Source organism: Aquarana catesbeiana, linkage group LG10 (genome assembly GCF_042186555.1).
Source record: "Aquarana catesbeiana isolate 2022-GZ linkage group LG10, ASM4218655v1, whole genome shotgun sequence".
NCBI classification, from domain to species: Eukaryota; Metazoa; Chordata; class Amphibia; order Anura; family Ranidae; genus Aquarana; species Aquarana catesbeiana.
Window position 1 is genome coordinate 160,262,980 of NC_133333.1, and position 27,815 is coordinate 160,290,794.

At 43.5% G+C, this 27,815-nt stretch overlaps 1 protein-coding gene across 1 annotated transcript; it reads left to right on the forward strand.

The window, feature by feature from the left end:
- Nucleotides 1-406: 406 nt before the first annotated feature.
- DHDH (dihydrodiol dehydrogenase) lies at nucleotides 407-27,506 on the forward strand. Its single transcript, XM_073602851.1, has 7 exons — nucleotides 407-587; nucleotides 3,615-3,726; nucleotides 6,661-6,824; nucleotides 8,732-8,984; nucleotides 9,146-9,270; nucleotides 23,989-24,139; nucleotides 24,223-27,506. The coding sequence occupies exons 1-7, from the start codon at nucleotides 498-500 to the stop codon at nucleotides 24,333-24,335; spliced, it is 1,008 nt and encodes a 335-aa protein (XP_073458952.1). The 5' UTR covers nucleotides 407-497; the 3' UTR covers nucleotides 24,336-27,506.
- Nucleotides 27,507-27,815: the final 309 nt, after the last annotated feature.

The window sequence follows — 27,815 nt, forward strand, 5'->3', positions numbered from 1 at the left end:
TGACTTTCTTTATTAAAGTCAAAACAAAAGCACTATACATTTCTGTCAAACCCAACATATGCTGAAAAAAGTGCATGAACTGCTACTAAGATAAAAATTCATTTTTTAAATTTGGTAAACTTTCTGCACTAAATTTCTTGAATTTTAAAATCCCTGATATGATCAATAAAGAAATGGTTCTATATCCACATATACAGTATAAGGAGTTTGTAATTGATGGTGGTTCTGCAGTAATTAGTAATACATTTGCAGTCCCCAATGGCTTCTACTGGCAGACAGTAACATTACCCAGCATCTAAGTTACATTGCAATAATTGGTAAAAGACCTTGGCTTCATCTCTGGCACTGATTTGTCAGCAGATTCTTTTTTTCTTGTTAGCTATAAAGAAATAGACACACCCAGTACATTTCAGTATAAAGGCAGGTTGGCAGGCATGCACAGGAACAGAGAGCACTTGGCAGTACCGGTGTTCTGGGAGAAGCTGTAATCCCTCAGTATGGCCACTAGATGGGGTATCTGTGCTGCAGGAAAGATTAGCAATGATTTCATGGTTGCCCTGCAGACACTGCCAGCTCAGGATCACCAGGTGAGCTTGCATTCCACCTATATATCTATCAGTCTGTCTGTCTTTTTTTCTCAAATTATCCATGATTTGTCAAACGTAACCACCTTTCTACACAGACTTTTTTTTTTAATTTTTCACATTTTTTGTTACAAAATTACTTTAACCACTTCAGCCCTGTAAGGATTTACCCCCTTAATGACCAGACCATTGTTTACGATACAGCACTGCGTCACTTTAACTGACAATTGTGTGGTCGTGCGACTCTGTACCCCAACAAAATTGATGTCCTTTTTTTCCCACAAATAGAGCTTTCTTTTGGTGGTATTTGATCACCTGTGTGGTTTTTATTTTTTGTGCTATAAAAGAAAAAAGACAATTTTGAAAAAAACCTACATTTTTTACTTTCTGCTAAAGTACACATCCAAAAAAAAAAAAAAATTTAAATCTAATTTCTTCATCAATTTAGGCCAATATGTATCCTGCTAAAATAATCCCAGTAAGCGTATATGATTGATTTGCGCAAAAGTTATAGCATCTACAAACAAGGGGCTAGATGTAGGGACTTTTATTTATTTTTTTATTGTTTTTACTAGTAATGGTGGTGATCTGCGACTGTGGTAGAAAAATCTGACCCTAAGTGACACTTTGTGGAGACCAGTACCACCAATACTAAAGTGCTAAAAAAAATGCACTGATCAATGTATAAATGACATTGGCAGGGAAGGGGTTAACGCTAGGGGGCTATCAAGGGGTTACCTGTGTTCTCTGGGTGTGTTCTAACTGTGTGGGGGATGGGCTTACTGGAACAACACAGAGATCGCTGTTCTTGATCACTAGGAACAGCAGATCTCTATATTGTCCCGTCAGATAGGGGATCCACCTTGTTTACATAGGCAGATCCCCGTTCTGCCTTTCTGTACCGCGATCGCGGGGGGGCCAGCGGACATAGAGTCCGCAGGAATCGTGCATGCGCGTGCTCCCCCGGTGTGTAGCGGGCGCAGGCCCACACTATCACATGCACATACCGGTGTACAGGTACGTCGGTTTGCGCAGCCGAGCCGCCTTGCCGCAGTATCTATGCAGAAGGCTGTCACCAAGTGGTTAAATCCCCAAACAATTATATATTTTTTGAAAGCAGAGGCCCTGTAGAATAAAAAGGTGGCAGGTGCAAGCTTTCTTTTCATTTTTCTGTCCTGGATGTGCAATGGGAAGTGAATAAATCTTTCCCTAAAGTGAAGGGAATTCTCCTATAATACAGCTGCTATAGAACAGGTGTCACTCCTAAAATTACAGAATAGCTAAAATCACAGCAACAGTAGCTCCGAATTAAGGATGAGCTCAGGCATGTTCAAATCCTAGTCTGATCCTACCTCAGTGATCCCACCAGGAAGCTGTCATTGTACTGAGCCAATTGTAAGCTGCCGAGGCATTCCCTATCCTGCAGCTGCATGTATACATGTGGTGGGATCATTAGGATTTGAACATGCCTGAGCTCATCCCTACTCTTTATTAGTGACTTCTGTGACTTAATACGGTGCAGTGACTTAATACTTCATACTTTTAGGTCCAGGCAACAGACACAGCAAGGTCAATGAGTTTGCTTGTGTTTTCTGTAATTGCAGGTCAGCAGGGAGTTTCTTGTCTCTGTCCCCTCTTGTGGCTATTTCAGCTGTGGGCAACCACGGATTTTTTTTTTTTCTCAGTTTGCATAAGAACCCCTGCAGGGAACTATCTTCCAAGATCCACAGAAGAGCAAAATTCTCAGCACAGTCTTTATGTGGACGAGGACCAAAGGAGAAAGCAAATCTAAGGTCTTATGTTCCAGAGTTTTTATTTGCTTCAAATGGATATTGCATTCTCATACAAGTCTATGGGAATTCAAAGCCCGTTTCAAGTAGGTCATAAGAGGTTAAATGCACTCACACTATATTACCAAATGTATTGGGAATGCCTGCCTTTACACGCACGTCGAATTTAATGACATCCCAATCTTAGTCCGTAGCTTTCAATATTGAGTTGGCAAACCCCTTGCAGCTATAACAGCTTTAACTCTTCTGGGAAGGCTGTCCACAAGGTTTAGGAGTGTGTCTATGGGGATGTTTGACCATTCTTCCATATTGCATTAAGGTGAAAAACTTGGAGACTTTACAACTCCTTTAAGAGTTCTCTTCACTGGAACTAAGGGGCCAAGCCCAAACCCTGAAAAATATCCCCATACCATAATTCCCCCTCCACAAAATGATTTGGACTAGTGCACAAAGCAAGATCCAAAAAAGACATGGATGAGCGAGTTTGGGGTGGAGGAACGTGACTGGCCTGCACAGAGTCCTGACCTCAATCCGACAGAACACCTTTGGGATGAATTAGAGCGGAGACTGCGAGCCAGGCCTTCTCATCCACATCCGTGCCGGATGTCACAAATGTGTTTCTGGAAGAATGGTCAAACATTCCCATAGACACATTCCTAAACCTTGTGGACAGCCTTCCTAAAGAGTTTAAGCTTTTATAGCTGCAAAGGGTGGGCCAACTCAATATTGAACCCTACGGACTAAGACTAGGATGCCATTAAAGTTCATGTGCGTGTAAATGCAGGCGTCCCAATACTTTTGGTAATATAGTGTATCAATGAATTGTAAATGATCTCAGAATCATCTTAAACTGATATCAAACTGACGCCATTACACAGAGTGGATGGATGAATCTCTGACTGTGGCTATTGTATTTTGACAGCTGGATCAGTCAAATATCAAAATCCCCAAGCAGCACATGCATCTCAAAATGAGGGGGCCATCAGGGCCACCTACTGAGTACATTTTTGGCCAGTTCATCAGGAACTGGCTGGAATTCACTATGTAAATGGTTAACTTTAGGCTGGCTGCAGTCCCTACACCTATACCAGTAACGGGCTATAGGCACTGCTAAGTGGTTGTGCAAATTGTCATTAAGAACTTATTCTTCTTTTGGTGTTAATGATCTCTGTCTTTTATGTTCATTAAAATTTGTTTGAAAGCATGAATTATCATAGCCACTCTTGTTTATACCCTGCAGGCAGTGGCTGTTGCAGCAAAAGACCAGAAACGTGCTAAAGAATTAGCAAAAACTCACAATATACCAAAAGTGTACAGTTCATATGAAGAGCTTGCCAAGGACCCCGATATTGGTAAGAAAGAATTTCATTTTAAGGGCTCATTCACTTGGACATAGCAATCCATTTACCCATATGCAATCCATTTTCCTGCAAGGCATGCAATAGTGTTTCATACATTCCCGTGCACAGACACTAGTCCCAATTTGACAGCTGTGCAGGTGCGTATCCCCGAATGCACACTGTATGCAGGGGCGTAACTAGAAATAGCAGGGCCCCACAGCAAAATGTTGTATGGGGCCCCCCTGCAAACAGCCCCCCTCCACAGCTGCCCTAGTGTCAATGCAGCGTGACCTGTGCCCAATGCAGCATGACCTGTGCCCCATACAGCGTGACCTGTGCCCCATACAGCCTGGTCGACCTGTGCCCAATACAGCCCCACCTATGCAGAGGAAGTGGCAAGCCACCCGGATCAGCAGAGAATGGGATTGCCCGCTGTAATAGCTTTCATTTGAATTTCCTGTCTTCCCAGGGCTCATCGTCACATAGCCCCACCTCTTGGCCCGACGCCTTTGATGACGTCACATGTCCCGCATTGGATCAGCGTTCTGCCTATCAAAGGCACCAGGCCAAGAGGTGGAGCTATGCGACGTGAGCCCCGGGAACACTGGAAGTTATAATGAAAGCTCTTACATCGGGCAATTCAGCTTTCTGCTGATACGGACAGCTTGCCTCTTCCTTTCCTCTCTCTTCCCCTGGCTGGGAGACTGTGCCGGCGGTGCTCTTATCCTCACTGGGCCCCACTCGGCTGCGGGCCCCATAGCGACCGCATGGGTCGCTATGGTGGTAGTTACGCCCCTGACTGCATGTGTTGAGGGACACGCACTTGTACCCACAAGGCTGTCAAATTGGAACCAGCAACTGTGTCCATGCATCGGTTGTGTCCCTATAGGCATTAATGGAACACCCTGCACTTGAATGTATAGAACACCTGTGCATCCACATGCAGGCAAAGATGGCCCTTAGCACGCGTGTATGGATCAGTATACCTGTGCGAATGAGCCCTATGGGATATCTAAACCCAAGAACATAATGTAATATATTGCAGCTTATCAGTCCTTAGATGTGGAGGCAGCATATTTGGGTTTGGATACACGTTACTGCCATAGTAGCTGAAACCTATGCATTAGGGTGAGAACATTTTTTTCCCTGGTCTCCAGCACAGTGCTTTGGCGACAAGCGTTTGATCTAGCATGAATAAAAATGCTGCTTGTAAAAATCCTGATTGGCAAAACCAAAGTATGAACAAAGCAGGCAGCATTTAGAACATTGATCTGCAGCACCCCGATCACAAGGTGTAAAATAAACCATTTGGTTCAGTACACTCTTTTAGACTTCACAGAGGTTGCTCAGGAGTTAGAAATACCTGCAATCCGACGGAAGAGATTGCAATCTAAATGATCTATTAGAGGTTACTAACTACTAAATAACTAAATTATTAACCACTGATACTTGCAAGCCAAAAGCTTCTGACTTTAGTTTCAGAGATTGGAATATATTTAGGAGTTGAAAGTGATACTGAAATGCGTAGTTATTCCTGCGCTACCATGTAAACGAAGGGCAATGAGAGTTGAACTGCTGCAAGCACCGAATATAGGTCAAGCTCAGCCCATACAGCAATAGAAATAAGGTGTGTAAAAATTGGTGCTGCGCTGCTCTTTAAAAAAAAAAAAAATAAAAACTATGCTGCTAGTGGTAGTAGTACAAAGGTAAATAAACATGTAAAATGATATAAATATATAAAAAAACAGAAACAATATAAGAATATGTACAATCAATATAGAGCACTTCTATACCCAATAGGTGCAGTGTGATATTCCACAATAATCGGTGGTAATAGCAAAGTGCAAGAAAATCATTCAATAAAGACTTAAGGCCAGATGTGATAAGTATCTAACTGGAAACACTAAAATCAATATACAATCACTAAAAACCTCAATGGATCGTGCAAATAGGCAAAAAAGATTGTGCAAAAAACAGCAATTAATAAATTAAATGTGCAACGTGCAATCAATATGTGCAAAGATTGCAAATGCAGTGTATAATAAACATATAACCAAAATAAGTCCACTGCAGAACTTGTGGAAATTCAAACAAAGGCAAACGTATGCAAAATATATAATGGGACTGGGAATGTAGTCCAATGCGATTAAATCCTCTTTTTGTGGCTAATCAGAAAATGTGAAAAAATGTGCAATAAGGTGCTGAGAGCATGGGGTTGATCTCCTCTTTGTGCACAGGACACACAGTGGTGTGAAGTGGCCTCTTACCTTGCGGCAAGAGCATAAATTTGCTGGTAATGGCTGCTTCTCCCTTGTACTCCTAACTGCCTCTCACTTGGATTCCTGGGCTGGATGGAGCTGTTAGTGGGTCTTTGTCTCTCAGTGGAGCAGGAGGGGGATTAAAGGAAAGAAGGGGCCAAATAGTGTTGTATTTCAATCAGAGGTTGGTTTGTATTAAAACAAGGGGGAGGGTACTCACTTCACTTACAAGACAAAAACACACAGAAAACTTATCTCTTACGAGCGGTGAGCTCGTTTGCATATATCAGTCTTGGATGCCTATCCGGTCCCTACGCGTGACGTCACGGTCATGTGACTTCATCAGGGATGGAAGTTTAGGGGATCAGGGGATGATTTAGGAGTTGGATGTGATTGCCTACACTGGAGGCCAGTTCAAAATAAGCCAGTATTCTTATTGCCATAATAAAGCACTGAAACCAGACCAATAAAACAGCTAGCTATGACTATAGTGTACTTCTTCAATTCAAGTCTTATTGCCAATTCTTCTGTGTTAATCATTATTACACAATGACTGCTAGGAGCCCCGTGCACATGTCTGTGAAAAAAAAGATCTATGAAAATCCAGTGCTTGCATATAAAAGGTCTGGGGAAATTATTATACAGGGAAATGTGACTGTATGTCCTTTTATGCTGTCTTTACTTGCAGATATTATATATGTTGGTGTCCTGCATATCATCCATCGGGATGTGGTTCTGATGTATCTGGAGCACAGGAAAAATGTCATATGTGAAAAACCTCTGGCCATGAACTCTACAGAGGTGAAAGAGCTCATAGCAGCTGCCAGGAAATACAAAGTCTTCTTTATGGAGGTACTGTAACATGGCCTTTGTCCAAAACTGAACTCCTAGCAGATATAAAAACAACAACGATTACATCAATTAAATGTAATTGTAAACTAGAATTAATGTTATGTTAAAAAATTACAATGATCTTCCCCTTTCCCATCCCAATTTCTCTATTTAGAAATGCATACCTCTGACCAGATACTTAGTCTGCAGTCAGCAGACCCATAGCACCTGTGGCTTGGTTTACAAGAGTTTTCCCCTGAAAAGTTTTTGCAATGAACCAGTTCTTCTAAACTCCAACTCAATTTCTTTGAACTTTGGGTAAATTGGGGAAGGGTTAAATCCTCTGTGCTGTATGCAAGACAGGAAGCTATGGGAAATCTCACCAATGGTGATACGGGCAGAAATAAAAACCTGAAAAAGTTTCTAACCCTTCCCCAGTGTAACGAAAGTATTTTTATTTATCAAAAAAAACGAAATGCTTAATGGAGGCTAGAACCCAAATATGCCATCTTTCTAGTGGGATGTATAACCCACTCAAAATTCCCTTCACATTGTGAGTGTTCCCCTTTGGTTTGTGCCCTCAAACCCGTAAGACAATATAACATTGCAATACTGACGTTTACTCAAGGGTAGTGAAACATAAATCTCACGGTATGCTGGATATGTCCATATTAAGCAGACACAACCTCAATATATTTTCCCAATCTGTCTAAAATACAGCTTTTAATTAAAAGGTCTTTATGAATGTAATATCACAAACCCAAAAATATACCAATCAGCTCTAATGAATAACTCAATTACATTTTTAACATAGATCTTTAGAATAAATATCACACACACAATACCTATCTCTGAAATGAACAGATTCCAAGACTGGAGTCCCTGAGATATAAGACATTGGTCCATTGTATAATCCTTCAGCATATATTTATCACTTTTAGTTTAAATGGCCCTTAGATATAAGCTGAAATGTGGACTCCTGGAACAAACTAAAGTCCACAGGTCATCTTTCAAGCACAAAATAGCAAAGCTTACGTCTGTTGGAAAGAAGTCTTCTCACCTTTTTCTGTATAGGACAAGGCAGTACTTAGTGTAGATTTCTACATTCATCCACTCATGATTAGGAGCTTTCTGTGACTGGTGACATTTTCTGACAGGTGACATTGTGCCTTAAAGCGTAATAAAAATTAAAATGTTTGCAACTGAAGGTTCCTAAAAATATTGTATCTTCAGATTCTTTTGTGACTTAGTAACCACAAAACTCAAAGCACTGTATAATGCAAATACCAATTGTATCTAGGAAATGGTACTTCTACCTACATCATTCAACGCTTCTCTATTGGTCTGTAAGGCTATCACTCACTGATACAACAGGGAGGTGGAAGCGTAGACCAAAGCGGTGACCTTTGACTTTCTGAATGCAACTATGCCAATATCATAAAACACACTCAATTTATATTCATCTAAGTATTCTGCACTTCCCTGTAGCAAGAATTCTGATAGCACATGAGAGTCACTGGGAATATACTTCCTGAAGCCTATCCTGTATTAATTCCACCTTTTTCTGCTTCCTGTATCAATCAAACTTTTAAGACAGGTTTAAATTTGACTTGATGGGAAAGAAACCTTTTAGTACTGCACATTTTCTTTTAAATCAGGCTTCCTAGGTGTGAGAGATGGAAAGAAACTTGCATCAGGAAAATAGCTCTTCTCTATTACAAGCAAGGTGGTTTCCCAGACCATCAGATTACTGACTAAAGGTAGTTGATCTGCTTGGTAAATTACAGCAATATCTGGGTAGAAAACTGTCTAGAAAAGAGTAATGAGCAGGCTGTGCTACCTATATGTATCCCAATGCTTCATTTTTCATTTCCTATCCATTAGCTGCTATGGAGGATTGCTTATAAGGATCACTCATTGTATTGCAGGCCATGTGGAGTCGATATTTTCCGGTGTATGATCAGATCCGTTCCCTCTTATCCCAGAAGGCCATAGGGGATGTAAAGGTTGTCCGGGCAGAATTTGGCTCTAACCAGTACCATGTCCCCCGCGCAGTGGGGAAGGAGCTGGGAGGAGGGGCACTGCTAGATATCGGCTGCTACTGTCTCCAGTTTGCATTAATGGTATTTAACGGTGAAAAACCAGAATCAGTGACTGCCAAAGGTTTTCTGTATGAGACTGGTAAGTGTATGAATGCAGATCACCACTATTTGTCTGCAATAGCTGACTAATATAGCTCCAGCTTAGTTATGCCAAACAACCATTTATGTTAATTAAAATGTACCATTTACATCACCACCATACCATAACTATTACTGCCCGTGTCATCTTTCTCCCAATAGGTGTGGATGAAACCGTGACAATTATTCTTCAATATTCAGGAAAACGTCAAGCAATTCTGACCTGCACTATCATGGTGGCAATGCCAAACCAGGCAGCCATTTGTGGCTCAACAGGAATGATTCAGGTATTTACATTCTCTAAAAAAAAAAAAAGTAAAACTGTCTCACGTGACAGCACATTATGGACATGATATGCATTATTAAAAGGGCTGTGTCATCGCTACAGTTTTTTTTAATAAGAAACATGGAAAAAATTCAAGTTAGACTTACCGGTAACTTGTTTTCCATGAGTCTTTCAGGACAGCACATGAGAGAGGCTCCACCCACTAGGAAACAGGAAACACAAACTCCACCACATTTTAAAAGGAGGCTCCTCTCCACAGCTCGTCAGTTGTAGTAGAGTACCTCCGGCCCAAGCTGGAACACATAAGCATAATACGGTTAATTCACAGCATATCTATATACACACACACTTCCATATACGTATAAATATGTATATATAAACATGAAGGGCGGGTTGCTGCTGTCCTGAAAGACTCATGGAAAACAAGTTACCGGTAAGTCTAACTTGAATTTTCCCTTATCGTCTTTCAGGACAGCACATGAGAGGATAATCGAGACTTACCAACTAGGGAGGGACAACAGCCTGCAGGACCTTTCTGCCAAATGCCTGATCACCAGCTGACAGAAGATCCAATCTGTAGTGACGGACAAACGTAAGATAACTTGACCACGTAGCCGCCTTACAAATTTGGTCTGGGGTGGCACCAGCTTTTTCTGCCCATGTAGTGGCTAGAGCTCTGGTAGAATGTGCTTGTACTCCCTGAGGAAGAGACAACCCCGACTGGACATAAGCTTCTGAAATAGCCATTCTTAACCATCTGGCAATTGATCCCTTTGAAGCTTTCCTTCCTTTTCTGTTGCCGGAAAACAGAACAAATAAAGAGTCCGAAGACCTGAAGTCCCTTGTTTTCTCTAAGTAATGTAATAAGGTTCTTCTTACATCTAACTTATGAAATAATTCTTCCTTACTTCCTGAAGGATCTGAACAAAAAGTTGGCAGGATGATTTCCTGCGACCTATTATGGACTGATGCCACTTTTGGTAAAAACGCAGGATCTGTTCTAAGCACAATCCTGTCTGGGTAAATTGACATAAAGGGCTCCTTAACTGAAAGAGCCTGAAGTTCTCCAATTCTTCTCGCAGTCGTAACTGCAACTAAGAATATCGTCTTTAGAGTTAAATTCTTTAACGAGATTGACTGTAATGGTTCAAAAGGATCTTTTGTGAGTACTTGTAAAACCACTGTCAAGTCCCATTTTGGAAAGTGTCTATTGGGAACTGGTCTGGATCTAGTAAGTGACCTAAAGAACCTCGTGACCAACGGAACTGAGGAAATAGGTTGATCCAGGTATACTCCTTAGGGCAGCCACTTGTACTTTAAGAGTGCTAATTGCCAGCCCTTTGTCCACCCCCTTCTGCAGAAATTCCAGAACCGACACAATGTCTTCTAAATTTCGGTTTGCCGAGCGACACCAGGAGTTGTAGACTTTACAAACCTTAGCGTAGATATCTCTAGTCACCTTCTTTCTACTAGCCAGTAAAGTAGATACTAGAGGCTCTGACAAACCCTTGTTTTTCAACAGCTGTTCCTCAGATACCAAGCAGTGAGACTTAGTCTTGCTATATCCGGATGATACACTGGACCTTGAAGTAGTAAGTCCTGTCTGAGGGGAAGCTGCCAGAAAGGTTTGACTGACATTAGTAGAATGGAGGAAAACCAGGCCCTTTTTGGCCAGTACGGGGTGATCAAGATTACCGACACCTTCTCCTTCTGTATCTTCCTCAATACTAAAGGAATTAGCTGAAAAGGGGGGAAGGCATAACCCAGCTGGAAATTCCAAGGATGTGCCAGGGCATCTATCCCTATCGATCCGTTGTCTCGGTGCAGGGAGAAGAACTGAGGGAGCTGAGCATTTTCTCTTGATGCGAATAGATCCACCTGCGGGCATCCCCACTTCTGGGTTATTAGAGTGAATATTTCTGGATTCAAACTCCACTCTGCCTCCTGAATCCTTTGTCTGCTCAAGAAATCTGCTACTCCATTTAGCGTGCCCTTGAGATGTACAGCTGACAGGGAAAGTAGATGACTCTCTGCCCATTCTAGGATCTCTGAAGATAGCAATAGAAGAGTCCCGCTCCTTGTGCCCCCTTGTTTGTTCAGGTATGCCACCGTGGTGGCGTTGTCTGACAATATCTGCACATGGGACCCCCGAAGGTTTGGAGAGAAGGCAACCAAGGCTAAAGCGACTGCCTTTAGCTCCCTCCAATTTGATGACCTTCCTGCTTCCACTCGGGACCAAACTCCCTGAGCTATGTCTTGACCCCAGTGTGCTCCCCATCCCCAACTGCTGGCGTCTGTCGTTATCCTTCTCTCTGTTGGGAAGGACCAGAGTAAACCCCTTGACAGCACTGCCTGATTTCTCCACCACCAAAGGGTCCTTTTTACCCTGGTGGGAAGCCTTACCTTTGAGTCTAAAGCTTCTGGACTGTGATCCCAGATCTTTAAGAGAAAACTCTGAAGGGGTCTGAAATGGAGTCTGGCCCATTGAATGGCGGGCATGGTTGAGGTCCCCCAGGTTTGAGGTTCCCAGTACTGACATAATCCTTCTGACTGATACCTCCAGGTTCGTCTGAAGGCTGGATACTGCCTGCAATACCTTCACTTTCTTCTCTTCTGGAAGAAAAATCTTTTGATCCACTGAGTCTATCAGATACCCCAGGAATTGGACTCTTTGTGCTGGATTGAAATTTGATTTTTGGATGTTTATAATCCAACCTAAGGCCTCCAGATGACTGCGAGCCTTGATCAGATCCTCCTGTAACCTTTCCCTGGAAGGGGCAAAGAAAAGGAGGTCGTCCAGGTAAGGGATAACCGCAATCCCTTGTAGCCGGAGGGGAGCTAGGGCTTCCGCCATAATTTTGGTAAATATTCGAGGGGCGGAAGATAGACCAAACGGGAGGGCCCTGAATTGAAGGTGCAAAACCTCCCTCCCCATATTTACTGCCAGCCTCAGATATCTCTGGGACTGAACAGCTATAGGTACATGCAGGTACGCATCCCTTAAGTCGATTGATGCCATAAAGCATCCTCTGACTAAGAGATTTCTTACCGAAAAGATGGAGTCCATGCGGAATCGCCTGTATTGGACTGACCTGTTTAGCGGTTTTAAATTGAGGATGAGCCGAAAGCTTCCTGATGGTTTCTTTATCAGAAAAATATGGGAGTAGAACCCTTGGCAATCTTCCTCCGGAGGCACCTGAACCACAACACCCTGTTTTATCAGATCCCCTAACAGGTTCTTCATGGCTAGAGCTTTTGTTGTGTCTTTTGGCAAATTTGTTACGCAGTACCTCTCTGGAGGAAGGTTCAACAGCTCTATCCTGTAACCCTGCGCTATTGAATCCAAAACAAACAGGTTTTTTGTTATGTTTGCCCAGAGAGGAAGGAATTTTTGAAGCCTTCCTCCCACAGGCACCAAGTCATTGTGTCTTATTGGCCTGCGTAGGAGGATTGAAAAGGACATTCCCTTTGCCTTTTCCTCTCTGCGCCGCCCAATTCCTTCTTTTTTCTTGGGGCCTGTTACTCCTTTCCTGATTTTTTTGAGGTCGAAAAAAACGCCTAACTGGCTGCTTTTTCTTTTTAACCGGAAAGGATTTCTTTTTATCAGCTGTTCTATCCAAAATAGATTCTAGATCAGGACCAAAAAGCTGATCTCCCAAAAATGGCACTCCGCATAACTTATTTTTGGAAGCTGCGTCCCCAGGCCATGTCTTTAACCATAACGCTCTCCTGGCTGCAATGGTCAGGGCCCCTGACCTAGCTGACATTCTTATAGAATCTGCAGAGGCGTCAGAAATATATGCTACAGCTGCTATAAGGGTTGGGAAGGAATCTAGAATCTCCTGTTTGGGTGAATCAGCTATAATATGTGCTTTTAGCTGATTCAGCCAGAACTCCATGTTTCTGGAGACACAGGTCATAGCAGGCTTGAGATTCCCTACAATGGACTGCCAGGCTTTTTTAAGCTGTTGGTCCGCCTTCTTATCCATAGGATCCTTCAAAGTACCCATGTCCTCAAATGCCAGATCTGTTGATCTAGATACTTGGGAAAAAGCTGCATCCAACTTCCGGACTTTATTCCAAAGTGACTCAGGATTATCATTAAATGGAAAACGCCTCTTGTGAGCTCTTGGGAAAAAGGGTTTTCTCTCTGGGTCAGCCCATTCTTTCTTAATGGTCTCCGAGATTACCGAATGTACAGGGAAAGTGCGACCTGATGCTTCACCAAGCCCTTCATACATTCTATCGTGCAGCGATAGTTCTCTTTTTTCTTCCTCCATTCCCAATGTTGCATAAATTGCTTTCAACAGACTGTCTACTTGTTCCAAGGACAGTTTGTATCTAGAAGGTGCATCTGCCTCTTCCTCTTCCTCCTCTTCTCCAGAGTATGAGGGGGAATACCCCTTTTGGGTAGTCGGGCCAGCCTCAGCCTCTACCGTTGGGGTTAAGTGTGAGTCCTGAGAGGGGTCTGAGGTAGTTGCCTGACTTAATGCTGGTGTTACAAGAGAAGAGCGAAAAGCCTGTATAGTAGCATCTAGCTCTTTCTTAACTGATGCGATTATGTCGCTGCACGCAGAAGAAGCCTCTTCCTTGACTAAGGAGTCAATGCAAATTTGGCATAAAGTCTTCTTCCAACCCTCCAGTAACTTTGCTTTACATGAGGGGCATCTCTTTTTAATGGCTGGTTCAGAGCTCTTAGCCTGCCAGAAAAAAATGACAAAAAGAGAAAAAACACCAGCATTCATTAAGCCACAGCTTCCTCCTAACGGACTCACCACAGGTGCACAGGAGGAACAACAGTTAACCCCATGTGCCCAGACAGGCCCCAGCCACCAAGGGGGAAAAAAACATTTGTGAGAGGGGCACCAAAGTAACCAGGATATTCACTATAGCCTCTTACCTGGGCCTTGCTGGTGCCTGTGCCTGTCCCACATGCAGCTGCCACAGAATCCATAGTGGTGCTGCACCGATCGGTGGCTCTTACGAACGTCGGTTCCGGAGTCAAAAAACGCCGTTGCGCCCGACCGGAACCGGAATATAGGCACCAGGACCGCTCCTCCCTTCTTCCTCTGCGTCACTTCCGATCGGAAATGATGCGCCCGTTCCTCGCGCCATCCCCTCGTCGGATACCTCACTTCCGACCGGTCGAGTCTGTACTCTTCCAAGATGGCGGCGGCCAGTAACGCCGACACGCGGTTTAAAAAAAAAAAAAACCGCGAACGGCTGCCGCCGCCTAAGGAGCGGCTCCAGGAACGGTCCAGCTCATCATGAGCAAAGAAAGAGAAAAAAGGAGCCCACTTACCAGCAACCCTGTGGCGCGGTGTGGGAGGATCGGACTCTCTGGAGGAAAAAGATAGGTATGGTGGGGTAGGCAGCCTGGCCTCTCAGGATAGCACCATAAGAGACCCTGGCCCCTACTAGGTGTTCCCTTGCCGGAGGAAGCACAAAAACTGACGAGCTGTGGAGAGGAGCCTCCTTTTAAAATGTGGTGGAGTTTGTGTTTCCTGTTTCCTAGTGGGTGGAGCCTCTCTCATGTGCTGTCCTGAAAGACGATAAGGGAAAATAGAACTTTTATAAAAGCTTACCTGTAAAATCATTTTCTTGGAGTACATCATAGGACACAGAGCCTCAAGTATTTACTTAGTGGGTTATAGCTACCTTCAGGTGTTGACACTGGCACACCCAATACAGGAAGTTGACTCCCCTATATAACCCCTCCTCCTTACAGGAGTACCTCAGTTTTTGTAGCCAAGCAATATACTTACACCCCATAAAACAGAGCGGCGGGAGCTCTGTGTTCTATGATGTACTCCAAGAAAAGGATTTTACAGGTATGCTGTTGCAAAAATCCTATTGTCTTTATTGTATATCATAGGACACAGAGCCTCAACTATTTACTTAGTGGGACATCCCATAGCAATGCTACTGAAAAGGGAGGGAGACACAATCTGTAGGGCACCCCCAGACCTTGAGGACTTATACTGCTGCCTGCAGCACACTGCGCCTGAAGGCGATATCCTCATTCCTTCTTACATCCACTTGATAACATTTCGTGAATGTATGGACCGAAGACCAAGTTGCGGCCTTGCAGATCTGCGCAAAGGAGGCCTGGTGATGTACTGCCCAAGAAGCACTAACCGCTCTGGTAGAGTGCGCCTTAACTTGAAAAGGGGGAATCTTATCCCTTAAATCATAAGTTTGAATTGTAACTTGCCGAATCCACTTAGCAACAGTGGATTTCAACGCTGCCTGTCCTTTCTTAGGACCCTCTGGCAGAATAAATAAGACATCAGTCTTACGAATCTGAGCAGTTTTCTTTAAATAGATTTTCACTGCTCTCACTACATCAAGACAATGAAATTACTTTTCTTCCCTGGAACATGGTTTTGAGAAAAACGATGGCAGGACAATATCTTTATTCAAATGAAAGCCTGAAACCACTTTTGGCAAAAAGCCTGGACGAGGGCATAACACCACTCTGTCCTTATGAATAATCAAATATGGCTCTTTACAAGAAAGAGCAGCCAGTTCTGAAACCCTCCTTGCTGAGGATATAGCAACTTCGGCATTGGAGTGGGCACTGATTGGCCTCAACTATTTACTTAGTGGGACATCCCATAGCAATGCTACTGAAAAGGGAGGGAGACACAATCTGTAGGGCACCCCCAGACCTTGAGGACTTATACTGCTGCCTGCAGCACACTGCGCCTGAAGGCGATATCCTCATTCCTTCTTACATCCACTTGATAACATTTCGTGAATGTATGGACCGAAGACCAAGTTGCGGCCTTGCAGATCTGCGCAAAGGAGGCCTGGTGATGTACTGCCCAAGAAGCACTAACCGCTCTGGTAGAGTGCGCCTTAACTTGAAAAGGGGGAATCTTATCCCTTAAATCATAAGTTTGAATTGTAACTTGCCGAATCCACTTAGCAACAGTGGATTTCAACGCTGCCTGTCCTTTCTTAGGACCCTCTGGCAGAATAAATAAGACATCAGTCTTACGAATCTGAGCAGTTTTCTTTAAATAGATTTTCACTGCTCTCACTACATCAAGACAATGAAATTACTTTTCTTCCCTGGAACATGGTTTTGAGAAAAACGATGGCAGGACAATATCTTTATTCAAATGAAAGCCTGAAACCACTTTTGGCAAAAAGCCTGGACGAGGGCATAACACCACTCTGTCCTTATGAATAATCAAATATGGCTCTTTACAAGAAAGAGCAGCCAGTTCTGAAACCCTCCTTGCTGAGGATATAGCAACTTCGGCATTGGAGTGGGCACTGATTGGCAGCTGCCTGGGCACAGATTGGTATTTCCCTGGGGGTCTAGGGGGCATACCTGGTGGTCCAGTGTGGTGGCCATCCTGGTGGTCCTGGGTGGCTTCCCTGGTGGTCCTGGGCGGGATCCAAGGGGGGCTGTGCTGATAAACAATCAGCACAGACCCCCCCTGTCAGGAGAGCAGCCGATCGGCTCTCCTCTACTCGCGTCTGTCAGACGCGAGTGAGGAAAAGCCGATCACCGGCTCTTCCTATTTACATCGTGATCAGCCGTGATTGGACATGGCTGATCACGTGGTAAAGAATCTCCGTCAGAGACTCTTTACCTGGATCGGAGTTGCAGGGTGTCAGACTGACACTCCGCAACAACGATCACCGCGATGCGCGCCCCCGGGGGCACACAGCGGCTCATTATCCTGATCACGTCATATGACATCCGGTCAGGATAATGAAACCACTTTGCCGCTGTCATTTTGCTATATGTCAGGCGGCAAGTGGTTAAAGTTGAGATAACTGACCTGGAAAGCCCGCGTTTCTTCAGAATGTGGGTTTCAATAGCCAAGCCGTTAAATTTAGCATTCGTAAAGTAGGATGGAATATCGGCCCCTGCGAGAGCAGGTCTGGCCTTAGTGGGAGATGCCAAGGACCCTCCACTGCCATCTTTACGATCTCTGCGTACCATGACCTTCTGGGCCATGTTGGTGCTACCAGAATTACCGGCTTTCTTTCCAGCTTGATCCTGCAAAGAAGTTGAGGCAGCAACTGAATCAGGGGAAAAGCATAGATCAGTGAAAACTGATCCCACGAGGTTACCAGCGCATCTGTTCCGTATGCGAGTGGATCCCTTGTTCTGGACACAAAGTTGACTAACTTCATGTTGAATCTGGATGCTAGAAGATCTATGTCCAGAGTCCCCCATCTTTGGCAAACATCGGGGTGAAAGGACCATTCCCCCAGGAATAAGTGTTGGCGACTTAGATAGTCCGCCTGCCAATTTTCTACTCCCGGAATGAAAACTGCCGATAGGCATGGGACAATTCCTTTCTGCCCAAGTTAGAATATGGTTCACCTCTCTCTGAGCTGCCCCCTTGGTGATTGATATATGCCACAACCGTGGCGTTGTCGGATTGGATCCTGACAGGACAATTCTTTAACCTGGCGGTCCAGGTTTTCAGAGCCAGACACACTGCCCGAATCTCTAGGATGTTGATGGGCAGGGCTCTTTCGAATTTTGACCACTGTCCCTGGACTGTCGTCTTTTCTAGTACCGCTCCCCAGCCCGACAGGCTGGCATCTGTCATTACTACTTTCCAGATAATTGTTCTGAAGGATTTCCCTTTCAGCAGATTCTGGCTTCGTAACCACCAACTGAGGCTTTGGGACACTCTTGGAGACAGCCGCATTGGCAAGTCCAAAGCTTGGATCGTCTTCTTCCAAGCAGAGAGGATACTGTTTTGCAACATTCTTGAATGGAACTGGGCATAGGGAACTGCTTCAAATGAAGCTACCATCTTTCCTAACAACCTCATGCAAAGGCAAATTGAAGGATTTGCTTTTGACCTGACCATCCGTACCAGCTCTCTTATGGAGCTGATCTTTGCTGAAGGCAAGAACACCCTTTTCTGGGCTGTATCTATGATCAGGCCTGAATAATCCAGCCTTCTTACTGGTTTTAAGGAAGACTTCTCTAGGTTGAGGATCCAACCAAGACTTTCCAGGTAACTGGTTGTAATGCATACGCTTTGCTTTAAGCGAGTCACTGACTGGTCTATTAACAATAGATCATCTAGGTACGCCAACACTGTTTTGCCCTGTGCCCTTAACCTGGCTAGAGGTGGGGCCAGTATTTTTGTGAATACCCGTGGTGCTGTGGCTAGCGTGAAGGGTAAGACCGCAAACTGAAAGTGCTGTTGTTCTACTTCAAATCGCAGAAACCTTTGGTGAGCGGGAAATATAGGGACATGCAGATATGCATCCCTGCTGTCGATGGACGCCAGAAGTTCTCCCCCTTGTAGGATGGAGACCACTGACCTGATCGACTCCATGCGAAATGAGCGCATTTTCAGTAACTGATTTAGATTTTTCAGATCCAGAATGGGTCTGACATCTCCATTCGGTTTTGGTACTGTAAACAGGTTTGAATAGAATCCCAAACCTTGTTCTTCTGTGGGGTTCTGTATGATTACCCCTTGAGTCAATAATTTGGAAAGAGCCCATCTGTCCTCAGTTTCCCTTTGCCAGACTTCTGTGAAATGCAGAAGTCTTCCCCCCACCTTGTTGAGGGGAGACACCTCTTCATGAAGAGGCCTTAGTATTCTGCTTTGCAATTTTGCGGCTCCAAGTCTTCCTTTGAACATGGGCCTGACCCTGCGATTTTCCTCTGGAATCCGACGATGGAAGCCGTTGCCACTGCCTAGAGGTGGATGCGCTTGGCGCAGGTGAGAAAATCCATTTAAATGAAGGACGTTTATACTTTCTTTTGGCTGGCAAAAGAGTACCTTTTCCACTGGAAATTGTCTGGATGTATTTATCCAAATCATCACCAAACAGTCGCTCCCCATGAAATGGGAAACTAGACAGAAGCTGTTTGCAGGGTGTTTCGGCAGACCAACCCTTTAGCCAAAGGGTCCTAGCACTAGCACAAGCGCAAGTGTCTGGTGAATAGAATCCTTCATAGCATCTATGGCAAAACATAATGCTTTTGGTAACTCGGCCAACTCACAGGCCTGTTGTGCAGGGAGCTCGTTAGGGGCCTCTGTGAACTGGTCCTTTAAGGACTGACAGATGCCTACAGCTGCAATTGCAGGCTGAGCAACAGTACCTGCTAAAGAAAAAGATGATTTAAACAGGAATTCCAACTTTTTTATCTGTTGGATCCTTTAGCATTTGTGCATTTTCCACTGGACAGGTCAAACTTTTATTCACACTGGAAATCGCAGCATCTACTGCTGGAACTTTTTTTTTGGTGAATTTTTCCTTCATGGGATAGAGAACTGAGAATCTCTTTGGAGGGAGAAAATGTTTATCCGAATGTTTATCCATTCGGTATAAATAAGTTTCTCCAGTAATGCGGGAACAGGAAACACATGCACTGGTTGTGAAGGTTTCAAAGAACCCAAAGAAGAAACCAGATTTTCAGCTGACTCTGTTAGAGGTAGCATGAAAGTGGAGCTAACCATTTCCGTAAGGATTTGTACCTCAGATTGTGAAGCTGAAACATCAGCTGTTGTTTCCTCCGCAGAGGAATAATCGGTTTGTTTTTCCCGATCGTTTGAGGGTAATACCTCATCCTGTCCCTACTATTCCCCTGGTAAAGGGTCTGGAGTGGGAAAGAGGAATCTAGCATGCTTCCTATCCCCCTCAATGGAGGATGCGATTAAAGCGGCTAATCTTCCTTCTAACCCTTGCAGGGCAGAGGAAAATTCATTTTCAGACATACGCCTCTTAAGGGGGGGTGCGTGCGTGCGTGCGGGCGGGGGGGGTTATACAGATCAGCTTTTATGTTAACCCCTAGGGGGGAGAAGAGAACCCCCTCCAGCTGTTGAGACACATGCTGTTGTTTAGCACATATTTAACAGGGTATATACACTCTTACACCCTCTAGAGTTTTTTTTTTTTTTTTTTTTTTAAAGGCATTACAATATAATTGAAAGAAAAGTCACAGGTGGTCTTTGCAGTCCCTATGCTTTCCTCTTACCTTTTCTTCGCTGCAGGATACGGTTGTAAACAGATCCAAACTTCACCCATCACGGCAGGCAGCGTGGTTAAACCTTCAAAGACTGGGGCCCTTTAATAGGGGTTCCACTGCTTTGGACCTTGCATAGCACCCCTCAGGACAACATTAGGTAATGTAGCAAGACCAAAAAAAGAGTCCTGGTTCCTAGGGTCCAGCCCTCAAAAGGTGCATTACAGGCAAAACCTCGTTCTTCTATGCGAGGCCCGGGTACCATCTTGGAGCCGCAGTGGCGGGATGGATCCGGTTGTGGAGGCTTTTTAAATCCAGCATGGTTCCCTCCTGGAGCTCCGCAGAGCAGATCTTCATTTGTGCCAGCACCTTTAGACACTGGCGAAAAAACTGGAAGTAGGAGGGGTTATAAAGAGGAGTCAACTTCATGTACTGGGTGTGCCAGTGTCAACACCTGAAGGTAGCTATAACCCACAAAGTAAATACATGAGGCTCTGTGTCCTATGATGTATGATAAAGAAAAGATCAGCTTGAATTCAATCATCTCATTCGTGTATAGTAATGTCTTAAAAAAATATGTTTCTATGTATTTGCCAGTCCAGTTTTTTCTTCCCCGGTCTACTTTGCCTTTTCACAATAGTGTCTTCTCTAATTTACATTTCATTCCTTTACTCATTTTCTCTACCCCACAGCTTGTGTTTGTGTGTATATATATATATATATATATATATATATATATATATATATATATATATATATATATAGTATATATCACCCTCAATCCTGCCATCTCCATATTACTGCACTTATCACCTCCTGCTAATTCTGAGCCATCACTCCTATAAATCTTAAGTCCCCTATTCTCCTGCTTCTCATAACCTCAGGGGATATTTCCCCTAAACCTGGCTCTCTGTTATCCAACTTTTACCCCACACCCAGCACTCTCCTTCCTCTGATAGCATCCATAATTCACACACTCTAATTTCTATTTCCCTGCTTCCAAGAACCAGCACCCTATTCTCACGTGCCCTCTAGAATGTCCACTCTGTCTGTAAAAACCTCACCTCTGTCCCTGACCTTTTTATTTCCAACTGTTACCATACTTGCCGTTACTGCAGCGTGGCTTCAGGAATCTGACTTTGTCTCTCCAGTGGCCTCCTCTGGACTCACTCACCCAGACCAGTGGACGAAAGGGAGGTGGAGTTGGAATCATTCTGTCTCCGCAAAGCACTTTCTAAATCCTTCCTTCACCTCCCTCTCTATCCCTCTCCTCTTTATATCCCATTATATTTATTTTTTCCAGTTGTTTAAGGATTGCTTTGATTCATTGGCCTTCTGGACCAGCCCCATGCTTCCTTGACAACTTCTCTGAGTGACTATCCATCTTTCACTCCTCTGAAATGCCTAATATCATTCTTGGAGACCTTAACATTCCCCTTAATACTAACTACCCAGCCACCTCTCATCTTTGCAACCTAACTTCATCTTCTGCACTTTTTGCAACCTTTCCCTTTTCCTCTCTCTGATAACAACAGTATCACTTCCACACTCTCCCTGTCTGTAACCCCCTATCCATCCAAGCAGCAAAAGGTTACCCATAAAATCTTTTCACAATAACCTCAGAAGACACCAAAAGCATCATAGCCCTGTTCTTGAGTGTGACATAAAACAAAATCCCTTCATGACTTCACCCTTTATAAACCTACCCTCCTAAAATGCCAAAAAAAAAAACACACTCTTATTCAGTCCTTGTCAACTCTGTGCTACCTTTAATTCTACTTTGTTCCCCACCAACTAACTCAATCACTAGAAAAAACTGCACTAGACTTATAAGAGAACAGAGGCTGCAACTCAAATGTGGGATACACACAATAAACAGGTAGGATGGAAGAGGTTGCGCATCTGTATCCTCCTGGGGATTTACATCCAATTCGACCTTAAGCTCCCTCAGTGCATTTGCACGGTTCCACATGGACCATTGAGCAGATACGGTCTATGGGCTCCTTGGTGCACCTCCTATGGTTGCTGCAGTGCTACTATTTATTATTGGCTATTTATTGGCTTTTTCTTTGTTGGAATTGAACCCCGAGATTGGTTGTAAATGGAAACAGTAGATGGTCATCCACCTCTATTGCTAAGACTTTGACGTCTATACTTGAATAAATTGAACTACCGTTTTTGAACTTGTGAAAGCCTCTTTACAAGTGAAACCCTCTTGTGTATTAACTGAAACCTGAATGTTTCCTGAAGAAGTTTTCTACGAAACGCGTAGACACATCGGGGCTTGTATCATGTATATTTCTATATAGATGATCTTTTATTACCTTTTGTCAATGTCTTTGTACTGTATGCATTTATATTTAATAAAATGTATTATATTGTTATTTTGATTATGCTTTCTCTGGTTTGTTGTGCCTCTAAAGTCCGCTCAGGGGGTCCTTGTTGAACCCATTTTTTTTATTTTCTATGACATACAATTACAGGAGTGTCCCTTTTTTCTATTTTTTGTCCTGTATCACGCTATGGTCAGTTTCTCTTTTCATTGAGCTTACCTGGAGTACATCCTTGTTATGGCCACGATCCAGTGAGACGCATAAGCGGTTGCGAATACCAGGTCCGTTACCAGGTGTTCTCCTGTGTGTGTTCAGCAGCCGTCCCTGCAGTCAAGGCCGCGGCTGGGTTACAGCCGATCGCTTTTTATTGCCTACTATCTGGTAAGCAGGCAATTTATATGGTGTCAGTCACTTTCTTCATATGTGTAAACTCACTGCAGTGCATATCAAGAACTGAAGTTATAGACTGTGTTAAATCATGTTATCTATAGACTAATCTCAATTTATGGGCGCAACCTCTTCCATCCTAACTCAATCACTGCCCAGGATATTGCTAGATGCAGTTTGTAAAGGGATCACCTCTGTCCAGATATCTTCCCCTCTTAACATTTCATATCTACCACAACATTCAATAATTTCCACTTTTGACCCTGTTACTACAGAGGATGTTACTAAACCTTTCTCTGATGCCCACCTGCCCAAAACGCACCACGTGTGTTTGGGTGCCATTCATTTTTAAAGGTACCTAAAAGCAGTGAGTTTTTTCCTGATCGTCGCGTGATAAATCGCGATGCAATCACGGCAAAGAGCATCACGTGTATCTTGTTACCCAAAAAGGTGCAGGAGCCTCTTTTGAAAAACAAGCTTCGCACAATGTGGTTTGTCTCCATTTCTCTTGTGACAACTGTGGTAAAACCTCACCGCATTTAGGTGTCATTGAAAATGAATGGCACTTGAACACAAGTGGTGCATTTTGCCACTATTGTAGTGTAATTTGGAATCACGGACAGAATCGCAGCGATTCTGACCGAGATACCAAAACCCCAGACGTGAACAGGGAGTTTTAGTTTGGCTTTTGCCCACAACATTCCACAGAAGCTGCCCTTCTAAAACTCACTAATGACTTACTAACTGCTAAAACCAATGGCCACTACTGCATACTCATCTTAGATCTTTCTCCTGTCTTTGACACAGTTGACCACTATTCCCTCCTCATAAAAATTGACTTCCTTAGCTTTCAACACTGCTCTTTCCTGGTACCTACCTATTAAGCGCTCCATAAGCATCACCTACAACTCCATCTCCTCCTTTGATTTGCAAATGACAAGCATACAGAACAGGTCTGTATGTGATAATCCTGGTAGCTGCTGCCTATTCTGTGTATGATTTATTTCATCAGTATATGTTTATATTTTTGTAGATTCCTTCATGCATGTGGTGCCCTACCTCTGTTATTCTCAATGGCAAAGAAACAAAATTTGCCCTTCCGCATTCCAGTAAGCCTATGCATTTTACAAACAGCACAGGACTTAGCTATGAGGCCGAGCATGTGCGCCAGTGTCTGTTAAAAGGTACAGTGAGTGCAAGATTATGTGATGTACATTTTCCACTGATGCTCCCTATGTTGTGTTTAAATGAGATTTTCTGATTCTAGGACTAAAAGAAAGTCCATTAATGACCTTGGCAGACAGTGAGCTGCTGCACACCATCATGGATGAAGTCCGCAAGCAACTTGGAGTGCGTTTCCAACAAGACAAAGCCTTATGATAAAAGAGTGTCCTTTTAGGATTATGACTGAAACATAAATATTTATTAATAATGAGATTAAAAAAAAAATCATATAAATGATTGGAATCCAGCACGGGTGTTTGCATTACTTTTAGTATAATGTTAAATTATATATATATATATATAAAAAGGTACAGTTCATCCACCATTTTAAATACAAAAAGTTGAAGACCAAATACATTTAATTCTGAAGTAAATGCATGTATAAAGCCTAATTTTCAAATAACTAAATGCACATGTATAATTCATAAATTGGAACTGGTCTCTCCGCCAAATTATTTGCAGTTCTGTTCTGCTTTAAAATCTAGATAAACTGTCAGAAAACAGCTAAGTTGGTGACCTGTATTTTCTGCTGTAATTCAAGTGGACCTTAAACCTCCCTACCCCTTGCTGATACTTTGAACAAGACTTCTGTGGGCGAAAAAGTTACCCATTCCCCAGCTTCTACCGACATTACCTAGGTGCAAGTATTGTTGAGAAGACAATCTGTTTTCCTGCGAGATGAGTACTGAGCATTCTTTGGGATCTAATCCCCTGGTTTTTGCCATCATCCTCTGCACTACAGGAGCTGGGCGATAGGTATTTTTATTGTCCAACTTTTCTCCTATAGCTGTTTTTCCATGTTTTTTTTTTCAGTGCTTCAGCGAGGGGGGAGGTGGTCACATTTAAAAAGTGGACCCTGCAGAGAGTGCAAGGTGTGGGTTAAGCAATCCAGCTTAGTCACCATTCACCAACCCTGTCCATCTTGCTGATTGGACAATGAGATGACACCCTTATGTGAAGGGAGACTGATAGCACTGTGCAATGTAGTAGAGCCCGATTAGCTCAGACCCTCCTTCCTCCGGTATAAGTGCTACTGTGCAGGGCATCACAAGAGGCTGATGTAAAATAATTCTCCTCTGCACACTCACCACAGGGGGTCACTTGCTAAACACTACCGCCATTCATAGAATGTCTTGTATTTTTTTTTTCAATAATTACAAGTTTCTCTGATTGGATGAGGTGGAGAGGAAGGGTGGTAAAGCCACAATCTCCATGTTATCCAATCAGAAAATGCATAGTTTTCACAGAAAAAATAAAAAGAACTTACTAAACGTGAGAGCAGCTGTGCATGGTATTCAATCAGCTTCTAGCTTCAGCTTGTTTAGTTAGGCCCCTTTCACACTGGGGCAGTTTGCAGGCGTTATTGCGCTAAAAATACTGCCTGCAAACTGCCCCTAAACAGCCTCCGCTGTTTGTTCAGTGTGAAAGCCCGAGGGCTTTCACACTGAAGCGGTGCACTGGCAGGACGGTAAAAAAAAGTCCTGCGAGCCGCATCTTTGGAGCGGTGAAGGAGCGGTGTGTTCACCGCTCCTAAACCGCTCCTGCCCATTGAAATCAATGGGACAGCGCGGCTATACCGCGGCTATAGCCGCGCTGTATGAGCGGTTTTAACCCTTTTTCAGCCGCCAGCAGGGGTTAAAACCGCACCGCTAGCGGCCGAATACAGCCGCAAAAACAACGGTAAAACAACGCTAAAAATAGCGCTGTTTTACTGCCGACGCCCCCACCGCCACAGTGTGAAAGGGGCCTTAAGGTTTAAAAATGAAAACTAGAACTCGATTAGTTGCCATGCACAGCTGCACCAGATTCTGTCTGCTCTAGTATGCAGAGGAGAAGCTGCTCGGCACAGGACATGGAAGATAACACCACCTACTACAGTGATTGTCAAGCATCCCCAGTGGCCCATCAGAAATTGGATATGCAAACTCCATACCAAAATGGACCAATGTAAGTCTGCCACAAGGATTAATTTACAGAGGTCAGCTTCAAAGGGTACGTCAGAGCAAAATGAAAAAAAAATAAAAACAATTCTAAACATTTTTTTTTTTTTTTTTTTTAGTACATCCCTCTAATACATGCCCATTTCCCCATGTTTTATCCCTCCAGAAATGCTTAAGTCCAAAAACAACTTGATCTGCCAGAAATTCAGACTGACAATTTTGAAAAAAAACACAATATTTTTTACATTTTGCTATAAATATCCCAATTTAAAAAAACAAAAAAACAACAACTCCCATATTTCTTCCTCAGTTTAGGCCTATATGTATTCTTCTACATATTTTTGGTAAAAAAATAAATAAAAAAAATAAAAAAAATCGCAAAACGTGTATATTGATTAGTTTGCGCAAAAGTTGTAGTACCTACAATTCACATTTATACGGCGAACAGTGCTATAAAAATGCACTGATTACTTTATAAATGTCACCAGCAGGGAAGAGGTTAACACTAGGGGGCGATAAAGGGGTTAAATGTGTTACCTAGGGAGTGATTCTAACTGTGGGGGACGGGAACCAATTGTTGTTCCTTTGTACTGGGAACACATGATTGGTCTCCTCTCCCCGGACAGGACGTGGATCTGTGTGTGTGTTTACACACACACAGCTGCCCATGCAGGAATTTTACAAGCCAATTGTATCACTGCCCCCGTAGGGGCTGCCGAGTATGGTCTTTCCTGGGCCTCCCTCCGAATATCCTGCAGCCAGACACTTGGGTATTTTCATCACCCGCACACTCTTCCGTGTATTATCCAACGATCAGTCTAGAGTATTTTTTTTTGGTATTTATTGGTAGAACTTGGATAGGAGAAGGGTTTAGTGGGATACTCCAACTTGAACTATGCACAGATGAGGACAACTCTCACTTGACCCCATTAAACTGATCCAGGTAGCAGATTCAATGCTGAACCACACTATAGCTGTGTGGGAAGATAAGTTCTTTGCTTGCTCTGGCAGCAGACTCAATGCACCACTTTTCTTCAGGACACTCACTAGTATCCCCTTTAGCTGACACCCGTCCACTGACTTCACTAGCCTGAAGGGATGGCCCTCACAGAACAGGCCCCTAGACGCAGGTCTGTACTCACTGTAGCCAGAAACAGATCCTTCTGGGCACTTCTCCCTCCTAGTCAGCTTTACAGAACATTGAATGCTCAAATGCATATTTGGTAAATCTGCGTTTATACTTCTATCTAGCTTAAACTGAACATTGACTGACCGATCAAATGCATATTTGTTAAATCTGCGTTTTGTCATCGCTGTTTCAACTCCATCTGTAGCCATGGTCACATTATTTTGATGTTTATTTAGCTATTAAATCTTACCTAAATTATGGGTTCCCTTATCTTTACAATTCTGGCCTTTTGGGTTTTGATTGTGGTGTGAAAAGTTTTGCTCTGCTAGCTGTGTGCCTAATATTACCTCTTGATTGATTAATTGCCAGATTCAATTCACACCCAACACAGTATAAAAACAAAGCCTTCTTTACGGGGGAACACATGCAGGGGGCTGCACATGCAGGGGGTTCTTCCAAAGAAGTGGGGTTCTTTAAATAAGTGGCACTTCCGCTCTTGCACTTCAGCGATTTGCACAAAGCAAACCATAGCAGACTGCAGGTGACCTCATTTCCACATTATCTCAC

Excerpts from the sequence above, each read along its gene's own strand:
- DHDH (XM_073602851.1), top strand. The coding sequence starts at position 498 with ATGGCCACTAGATGGGGTATCTGTGCTGCAGGAAAGATTAGCAATGAT. Across the intron at positions 9,271-23,988 it reads GCTCAACAGGAATGATTCAG|ATTCCTTCATGCATGTGGTG; the intron begins GTATTTACATTC and ends ATATTTTTGTAG. Across the intron at positions 24,140-24,222 it reads GCGCCAGTGTCTGTTAAAAG|GACTAAAAGAAAGTCCATTA; the intron begins GTACAGTGAGTG and ends TTCTGATTCTAG.